Raw genomic sequence first — 10,096 nt, forward strand, 5'->3', positions numbered from 1 at the left:
AAAAAGAAAGATGCAAATCAAAACCACAAGGAGCTGCTGCTTCATACCCATTAACATAGATATAATCTATAATCAGAAAAATAGTAAAAAACTAATGTTGGAAAAGACATGGAGAAATTGCAACCCTCCTACAGCACTAGTGAGAATATAAAATGGTATGGCTGCTTTGGAAAAGTCTGTCTGGGGGCACCTGGGTGGCTCAGTGGTTGAGTATCTGCCTTTGGCTCAGGTCATGATCCCAGGGTCCTAGGATGAAGCCCTGCATTGGGTTCCCCACAGGGAGCCCGCTTCTCCCTCTGCCTGTGTCTCTGCCTCTCTTTCTGTCTCTCATGGATAAATAAAATCTTAAAAAAAAAGAAAAAAAAAGGAAAAGTTCCAAGTGTTGAACATAGAGTGACCACAGGACCCGTTCATTCCACTCCCAGGTATATACCCAGTGGAAATGAGAACACGTCCTTACAGAACTCGTACGCTGTATTAGTCAGCTTGGGCTGCAGTAACGAATGCCAGAGATGGAGCAGTTTAAAAAACAGGCATTTATCTCATCACAATTCTGGGAGCAAGAAGCCTATGATCAAGATGCTGGCAAATATGGGTTTTGGTGAAAGCACTCTTCCTATTTGCAGATGGCCACCGTCTCACCGTGTCTCCCCTTGGCCTTTCCTCTGAGCACACTCAGGGAGGGGGTAGAGTGGGGGCCAGAGAGAGATCTTCCTCATATAAGGACACCAGTTCTATTGGATTAGAGCCTCACCTTTACGATCTCACTTAACCTTAATTAGTTCCCTAAAGGTCATATCTCCAAATACAGCTACATTGGAAGTTAGGACTTCAATGTGATTTTTCAGGGGGCACGAGGGGAGGGGGACACAAGTTAGTCTATAACACACATGAGGGGATCCCTGGGTGGCTCAGGGGTTTAGCGCCTGCCTTTGGCTCAGGGCCTGATCCTGGAGCCCCGGCATCAAGTCCCACATAGGGCTCCCCTGCATGGAGCCTGCTTCTCCCTCTGCCTGTGTCTCTGCCTCTCTGTGTCTCTCATGAATTAATAAATAAAAAATCTTAAAAAAAATAACACACACAAATGTTCATAGCAGGATTATTCATAATAGCCAAAGAGAGGAATATCTGGCAGCTGATGTATGGATAAACAAAATGTGGTATCATCCATACAAAGGAACATTACTGAGTATAATATAGAAAGAAATGAAGTCCTGATGTTTTACAATATAAACTTTAGAAACGTTGTAAGTAAAAGAAACTTGTCAAAATTTATCACATATTACATAAATTCATTTATAAGAAATGTTCAGAATAGGCAAATCCACCGACATTGTGGTTGCCAGGACTGGAGGAGGGGACAAAGGGAGTGACTGCTAGTGAATATGGGGCTTCTTTTTGAGGTGATGAAAATGTTCTAAAATTAAATAGTGGAGATCATGACACAGTTCTGTGAATATATTAAAAACCACTGAACTGCATTTTAAAAGAGTGAATTTTTTGAAATGTGAATTCAATATCAATAAGGGCTTTTTTTTTTAAAGGATACAATGGCGGGGGGGGGGGGGAACACCCTGTATTAGTTAATTTCCATGGCTTGATACAGCTGAAGGTTTTTTTCTCACTCACATAAAGCATCATCAGTGGCATGCTGGGGACCAGGAATGCAGAGTCAGGTGAGGAGTGGGTTCTGTTTCCTGCAGTTATCAGGGACCCAGGGGGACAGTGGCTGTTCTCATCTTCCAAATGGTTTCTTTTTTTATTTTTTAAAAGATTTTATTTATTCATGAGACACACACACACACACACACACACACACACACAGAGGCAGAGACACAGGCAGAGGGAGAAGCAGGCTCCATGCAGGGAGCCTGATGCGAGACTCAATCCCGGGACTCCAGGACCACGCCCTGGGCCGAAGGCAGGTGCCAAACTGCATAGCCACCCAGGGATCCCTTCCAAGTGGTTTCTAAGGCTGCCCTGGACACTACATCCAGCCACAGGGCCAAGGAAGACACAGGGCAGAGGATCACAGTGGGTAGGGGTTGTATGGTCTCATAGAGAGGCCTGTTCACCTTCTCCTATGTTCTGCTGGTAATCAGACTCAAGTCACATGGCTGAACAAAACTACAAGGAAGGCAGGAGTATGCCCAGGGGGAGAAGGAAATAAGTCTGACAGATCACTGGTCAATCACCACGAAAGTCACTATTTACATAAGAAGATACAATAGTTAGAAATAAGTTTAAAATAAATTATAGGTACTAGGTGGTTTTGCCTTGTTATAAACCACTTCACAGCTAAGTGACTTGAAACTATTAAGCTCATTTAGCTCGCAAATCTGTTGGTCACTAAGCTGGGCTCAGCTGGGTGCCTCATGCATCCATGGTTGGCTAACAGTAGCTAGAGGGTCCTGCTTCTGGGGCCGGCGCTGCTTGTCTTGCTTAGCTGGGGGTATGGGAGTAAATGCCTCTCATTCTCCAGCAAGCCATCCTGAACTTGGCCATGTGGTGGCTGGGCAGGGTTCCAAGAATGAGAGCAGAAGTCAGCAAGGCCTTCTGGAGGCTTAGATTTAGAACTGGCTTGATGTTACTTTCCTCCCGTTCTACTGGTTAAAATCAACAGGTAAGGAAATGACTCCCCTCTCTTGACTGAGGGAGCTTCCAAGCCCCACTGCAAAGGGTCTGGGTATAGGAAGGGCTGGGGAATTATGGTTATTTCTGTGCACAATCCACATGTCAAACATATCAAAACACATGTGAAGTATTCAAAATAAGCCTTGAACAAATGCAAAGACAAAACAGGTGCTTTGATAAGAAGACTCAATCTAAAAAATAAAAATAAAAAAAATAAAAAAAAGAAGACTCAATCTCATAAAGTTGCCAATTCTCTGCAAGTTAATTTAGAAATGTAACACAATCTCAATAAAAATATTAACAATTTTTCTTTCTGGAACCTGAAAAGCTGATTCTAAAGTACATATCAAAAAAAAAAAAAAAAAAAAAAAGCCATGGAAATTGAATGTAGAACCGTCAGAGGGAACCAACAATTTTAGATATTAAATCTTATTATAAAGCTGGAATAACTAAAATAACACATTACTGGCTCATGAACAGACCCCAACTAATGTAACAAAAGAAAATGCCCAGAAATCCACCTAACCACACACAGAAATTAGCATATAAAGTTGGTGTCTCAAATCAGTGAGGTAAAGACAGGATTCTAGGAAAATGGCATTAAAACAATTGGAAGGGTGCCTGGGTGGTTCAGTCGGTTTGCTTTCAGCTCAGGTTGTGACCCCAGGTTTCCAGGATCAAGTCCCTATTAGGGCTCCCTGCTCTGCAGAGAACCTGCTTCTCCCTCTCCCTCTGCCTGCCGTTCCCTCTTGTGCTTGCTCTCTCTCTCTCCCTCTATCAAATAAATAATTAAGATCTTAAAAAAAATTAGAGTCATTGACAAAAAACTGAAGCTGGATCTAAACGTTATGCCATGCACCTAGATAATCTCCAAATATTTTTACATAAGAAAACTGAAGTCTTAAAGGAACTAGAAGAAAACACAGGTGAATCCCTTCACAATCTCAGGATGAGGAAGGCCTTTTAAACTGTGACTCAAAATCTGGAAGCAACAGGAAAGGCTGAGAAGTCAGGAGGCAGGAAACAAAATTCGGGTATGGCCACCACCCATATGCAAATCAAAAACAAACAAAAATCTGAGAAACATATTTGCAATTCATTTAACAACAAAGAGATCATTCTTCTAATATGTGAAGAGCACCTAGAAATAATCAATCCAAGAAAAAAATGGGCAAAGGTCATGAAAAACAACTTCACAGGAAAAAAGTTCAACCCTTCTAACAACCACACTGCATTGCAGTGCTGTGGGAAAAAGGCACTCACATGCATTGCTGGTGGGGTGTAAATCAATACAATCCCTATGGGAGCCAATCTGGCCATACCTTCCAAACTTACAAATCTATTTATTCTTTGATCCAGCAATCCTTTTTCCAAACTTTTTAAAAAATATTTATTTGAGAGAGCACACACGCATACACATTCGAGTGGGGGTGGGGCAGAAGGAAAGAATCTTCAAGCATATTTCCTGCTGAGCGTGGAGCCTGCATTGGGGCCTGACCCCATGACCCATGAGATCACAACCTAAGCCAAAACCAAGAGTTGGACACCCAACAGACTGAGCCACACAGGCACCCCCCCATTTCCAAACTTCTATCTCACAAATAAATTGGCACATGTCTGTAATGCCATAAGTTAGGTAACTCACATCGTTTTTCACTGCAAACAACCCAGCATCCATCAATTCCAACTACACAATGGAATTCTATGCATCCTATAAAAATAACACAGGGGGTGCACCTGGGTGGCTCAGTCCATTAGGCAACTCACTCTTGGTTTCAGCTCAGGTCATAATCTCAGGATCCTGAGATCCAGCCTGGCATAGGGCTCTGTGCTCAGCAGGGAGCCTGCTTAAGATTCTCTCTCTCCCCCTCTCCTCCACCCTTCCCCCTACTTGAGCTCATGCATGCACATGCTCTCTCCCTCTAAAAAAACAAACACAGAAGCTCTATGTACTGATGTGGAAACACAGCCCAATTATTGTGAAATGAATAAAGCAAAGTACACAATGATGTGTACAATGAACTTTTTGAGTGTAAATAAGGGAGAAAATAAAGATACATCTGCTTATGTTTTGATATAAAACACTGGAAGGATACACAAAAAACTAATGAAAGTTAGGAGGGCAGGAGGGAAGACATGAGATCAGAGAGATTAAGACTTCACAATATGCCTTTTGTTCCTCTCAAATTATGTACCAAGTAGATGCAATGCTTAATATCAGGTGTTAAAATAACCACTTCAGAAAAGAATATGGCAGTTTTTAAAAAACCTACCATACAACTTAACCATTCCTAAGTATTTCATTTCCAACACAAATGAAAGTTTATGTTGACACCAAGACTTGTATGTAAGTTTCACAGTTTCTTTATAATAATGAAAAAATGGAATCCATCCAAATATCCCTCATCAGATGATGGATAAACTAATTGTGGTCCATTCACACAATGGAATACTACTGAGCAATAAAATAGAACAAATTACTGATACATATAACAACATAGGTGAATCTCAAAATGATTATACTAAGTTTTAAAAGTCAGATAAAAAAGAATATATAATTATTATTTCCTTTATATAAAATTCTAGAAAGCATAAACTAATCCATAGTGATAGAAAATGTATCAGTGATTGCTGGGGGCTCAACTGAGGAAGAGGAATACACTCAAAGGGGCATGAGAAAACTTTTGGGGTATAGAAATGTTTATTATCTTGATTCTGGGCATGGATTCATAAAGGAATATCTATGTCAAAACTTACAAAGCTGTACACATTACATGTGTGCAGTTCACGGTGTATCAATTATATCTCAATAAAACTCTAAAAAGAACAGTGGGGGAGGAATAAACTAGATCTGAATACAGTTGAAAGATCTTAAAAATGTAACTGGGTAAAAAAGCAATACTAAACACTACTGTATTTTGGGTATGGATATCTTTTTTTTTCCTAATGGAGAGGATTGATGGACTCATTGAGTCAAAAGAGAGAGTGAGGCAGAATTTAAAAATTTAATAGAACAGAAATTCTATGAAATGTGTTTTCATACTATAATGTGAAATTAAAGTAAAAATCCAGAACAGAAAGGTAACTGGAAGATGTGAAGATTAAGCAATATCTTTCTTTTTTTTTTTTTTTTAAGATTTTATTTATTTATTCATGAGAGACACACAGAGAGAGAGAGAGGCAGAGACACAGGCAGAGGAAGGAGAAGCAGGCTCCATGCAGGGAGCCTGATGTGGGACTTGATCCCGGACCTCTGGGATCACACCCTGAGCCAAAGGCCGACCCTCAACCACTGAGCCACCCAGGTGTCCCAAGCAATACCTTTCTAAATAACACATGAGTCAAAGAAGTCTCAAGAGAAACAAAAAGGGGCTCCTGGGTGGTTTAGTCGGTTAAGCATCTGCTTTTGACTCCGGGATCAAGCCCTGTGTCAGGCTCCCCGCTTAGGGACCCTAATCCTGTATCACTGGTGTCCTTGTAAAAGTAGGTTAGAAAACAAATAACATGATGGAGACATGAGGGATGCAACGGGCAGAGGATGACCATGTGACTGGCAGCAAGGCAGCCATCTGCAAACCAAGGAAAGATGTTTCGGAGGAACCTGACCCTGTCGGCATCTCCAGAATTGTAGGAAAATAAATTTCTGTTGTTTAAGACACGTAATCTGTAGTATTTTTTTCTGGCAGCACTCCCAAACTAATACAAAATATACAACAGCTAAATTTATGATCTTTCTTCCCAAAACCAAGTCTCTTCCACAATCTACCATCCATCCACAAGGCCAGCCAGAAACCTTACCTTCACACCTCACATTCAATTCTGCCCCAGGCCCTGGCAATTTTATCACCCACCTCTCCAAGACACTATCATTTCCCATCCAGATGATCTTGAAAAACCTCCATGGTCTCCCAACATGCACTCTGACCAACCCCCAAATGCTCTCTTGCTGTACCCAGACAGAGCTTTTCAAAACACAAATACAACTGTGTCAACCATGTCACTCACACCTTACCCCTATCCCCATGGCCCTTCAGTGGCTGTTCATAGACTTTAGGCAAACTGTGTACCAAAGCCTATGTGGTCTAGCCCAGCCTCCACCACCCTCTCTGTTCCCCAGCCAAACTGGTCTTCAATTCCCTGAATAAGCAGTGCTCTTTCATCCTACAGGGCCTTTGCACACTCTGCTCCTTCTGCCTGGAATGCTCTCTCCCTTCCATCACCTGGTGAATCCCACTCACTCAGATCTTGGCTTAAGCACTACTTCCTTAGGGACCCTTCCTGACCAGCCTCCAAGGCTGGGTCACCTTCCTTTATAATCAACATTTGGAGAAGTGAGTTCCTTTTCTTTAATGGCCTTCTCTGAGTCTATAATCAAATATTCTTTTGTGAAATGCCTTGATTGATATCAGTCTCCCCTATTCAACGGAAAGCTCTGGGAGAGTAAGGACCCATGTCTCTGTTCCACTCACCATCAAATCTCAGTACCCAGCATGGTGCCTGACCCAAAGCAAGTTTCAATTGATACCTATTGCATGTATGGATGCATGAGTACATGGAATTGGGAAAGAATTGGAGAACACATTCCAGAAGAAAAGGGTGCATGAGAGGTCTACCAAGACCATGAGTCCTGTAGTTTGATGAAGCCAGATCTACAGACAGTAACTCCTAGGTTCTTGGACGCAATTCAAATGTGGTGGGGGATAGGAGAGGATGGTGGTTCTGCTACACATACCACCAAGCAATTCTGGGCCATCAGCAAATGGTCTGACACTATCTACCCAGAGACAGCATCAAGTTCCACTGGTTATGGGTCCAGACCTTCAAGGCTGCCCTTCCCTACCCACTTCAGATGCCGGGTGCAAGCTGTTACCTGTGCTTCTGACTAACCAGCTACAAATTGTTGGTTCCAATGGTCTTAGGTTCTTTTGATTCGCTTGAGCAGTTCACAGAACTCAGGGAAAACACATACTTAGGTTTACCAGTTTATTAAAAGACAGGATAAAGGACAGGAAATCGACAGCCAGACGAAGAGATATATAGGACAAAGTATGGGGAAAAGGCAAGGAGCTTCCATCTCCTTTCCAGGCACGCCACTCTGCCCAATCTCCATGTGTTCACCAACCCAGCTCTCTGAACCCAGTCTTTTTGGGTTTTTATGAAGACTTTGTTACATAGTCACGATTGACTAAGCCACTGGCCATTGGCCTTGCAACCTCCAGCTGAAAATTCCAAGTCTCTAATCACATGGTTGGTCTTGGCAACCAGCCCCTACCCTCGGGTAGAGTCTAAAAGTCATTTCCATTAACATAACAAAAGACACCTTTAGGACTCTCAACACTTAGGAAATTCCAAGAGTTTGGGGGGCTGTGAGTCAGGAACTGTGAAGACCAAACCAAATATATTCTGGCCATCTGAATGACTGAATATGTATTTCTTATAAATAAAAATAGCACACCAGAATAGTGCAGTTTATGAATGTAAACGGTTGAGGGAGGACCCCAAAACCAACCCCACCACACATATACACTAGGTACATACCCAAATTCTAGAAGGTCTCTGTCAAAATGCACACTGTCCTCATAGAACACATTCAGCTCTGCATCAACAGCAACAACTTTCACCTGGAAGGCATTTTTAAAAATGGTGTATTTTCCTCAGCTTCTACGCTGGTCCAGGGGTAGGAACATCACCAGGTGAGTGAGGCCCATCACCTGAGTGGGTGGCTCAGCCTTGCTTGGGGTGCATCACTGTAACCATGGCTACAGAGGCCTCATCTGGGAACATACCCAAAGAGTAGGTAACATGAAAAGGCTGAGGCAAAGTAGAAACACCCATACAGCTCAAGAAATCTTTCCGTGCCCCCTAAACAACCAAAGCCAAGACCCTCTAGGAGCAGAAGCTCGAAGACGAGCTGATTCTTGAACCTGGCAAGGAGGCGGGCGTAAGTCCTCCAGGGGATGGAATGACAGACAAGCAGCATTTGGAGATGTGTCTGGGGGCCCGGTCTGCAGGGACCTGAGAGACCAGACAGGGCCCCTGGGCTGTTCCCGGGCCATGATCAAGTCCAGAGACTACAGGTCCGGACGGAGCCGACCTCCAAACTCAGGGGTGCAGCTCCTGTCTCAGACACGGGCGCGGAGACCCAGCAAGGCAACTGGGCTTGTGCAGTCCCACCAGACTTTCTGCCTGCCTCCCTGGCCCGTGGGGCAGAGGGGTTGGATGCACCTGCGCTGATTTCCCAGGGTGAGGAAAGGGAGCCCTTGGCAGCCCCCCACCCAGTCTGAAGGCACGTCTGGACTCTGTTGCCGCCTGCGAACCCCGGGAGCCGCTCAGCGCGGCGGGGAACGAAGTCCAGGCGTCCATCGCGCCCCTTCCGCCGAGGTCTCGGGCCGCGGCTCGAGTCGCGGTGCCGGCTGCGCTCCCCGGGCCCGGGCGGCCGACGCTCAGCGCCCCCCTCCCCCGCGAGCCCTGGCCCCGCCGGCCGCGCTGCCCGCTCCGCGCCCCGGGGGCGGTTCCGGTCGCGGCCGCCCGGGGGGGGGCTCTCGCGGCTCGGCCCGGGGCTCCCCGCCGCGCTCCCACCTGCTGCGTGCTGAAGTCCCAGCCCAGGCAGCAGCGCCGGGCGCCGCGCTCCGCCATGGCCGCGACGGTCCGCCCGCCCCGCGCAGACCGTGTCGCCGCGCCCCAGCGCCCGCGGACGCCGGGCCCGCCCCGCCCCGAGTCCCCGCCCCGAGTCCCCGAGTCCCCGCCCCGAGTCCCCGCCCCGAGTCCCCGAGTCCCCGAGTCCCCGAGTCCCCGCCCCGAGTCCCCGAGTCCCCGCCCCGAGTCCCCGCCGGCCCGGCTCTGGCGCCGCCTGCCGGGAGGACGCGGCGGCGACGCGCCCCGCGCCGAGCGACCGCACGGGCGCCCCTGCCGCCGCTCCCGACCCCGCGGCCCTCCTCCCGTCCGCAAGGCTCTCTGCACCGGACGGCTGGGCCAGATAGTCCACCTCTCAGGGGGCTTGTCCCTGCCCGTCTCTCCGGCCGCCCTGACTCTGGTAGCGAGGCCGCGGTCCGCTCGCGGGGGTGCCACGGAGGTCACAGACAGCTGTACCTGGGCTGCAGGTACTGGGCTCCAAAGGGCCCTGTCCTGTCCCAGCAAATCTGAATGATCACCCAGCTCCGACACGTGTCGCATCTCACCTCTGTATTTAAAATCAGGAGAGTTCTGGGCAGCCGCGGTTTAAGCGCCGCCTTCAGCCCAGGGCGCGATCCTGGAGGCCCGGGATCGAGTCCCACGAGTCCCACGTCGGGCTCCCTGCGTGGGGCCTGCTTCTCCCTCTGCCTGTGTCTCTGCCTCTCTCTCTCTCTCTCTCTCTCTCTCTGTGTCTCTCATGAATAAATAAATAAAATCTTAAAAAAAAAAAGTCAGGAGATTCTCTGCTCTGGACAGAAAGGCGCACTCAGCACTTGGCCAGCTAGTCTGG

At 46.6% G+C, this 10,096-nt stretch overlaps 1 protein-coding gene across 3 annotated transcripts in view; it reads right to left on the minus strand.

Moving 5' to 3' along the window:
* Positions 1-9,318, minus strand: part of XYLB (xylulokinase) — a 50,486-nt gene extending 41,168 nt beyond the window's left edge. For 2 of the 3 annotated variants that reach the window (XR_013361527.1, XM_077865759.1), the window contains exons 1-2: positions 9,214-9,318; positions 8,173-8,255 (exon numbers count right to left, since the gene is read on the minus strand). Coding sequence is in view for 1 of the 3 variants with exons in the window: in XM_077865759.1 (XP_077721885.1) it covers positions 8,173-8,255; positions 9,214-9,270 (140 nt within the window). In the remaining 2 variants the exon portion in view is untranslated. The remainder of the gene's footprint in view (positions 1-8,172; positions 8,256-9,213) is intronic. The other variant, XM_077865761.1, reaches the window with a different exon arrangement.
* Between the last annotated feature and the right edge of the window lie 778 nt (positions 9,319-10,096).

Source organism: Canis aureus, chromosome 22 (genome assembly GCF_053574225.1).
Source record: "Canis aureus isolate CA01 chromosome 22, VMU_Caureus_v.1.0, whole genome shotgun sequence".
Taxonomy (NCBI): domain Eukaryota; kingdom Metazoa; phylum Chordata; class Mammalia; order Carnivora; family Canidae; genus Canis; species Canis aureus.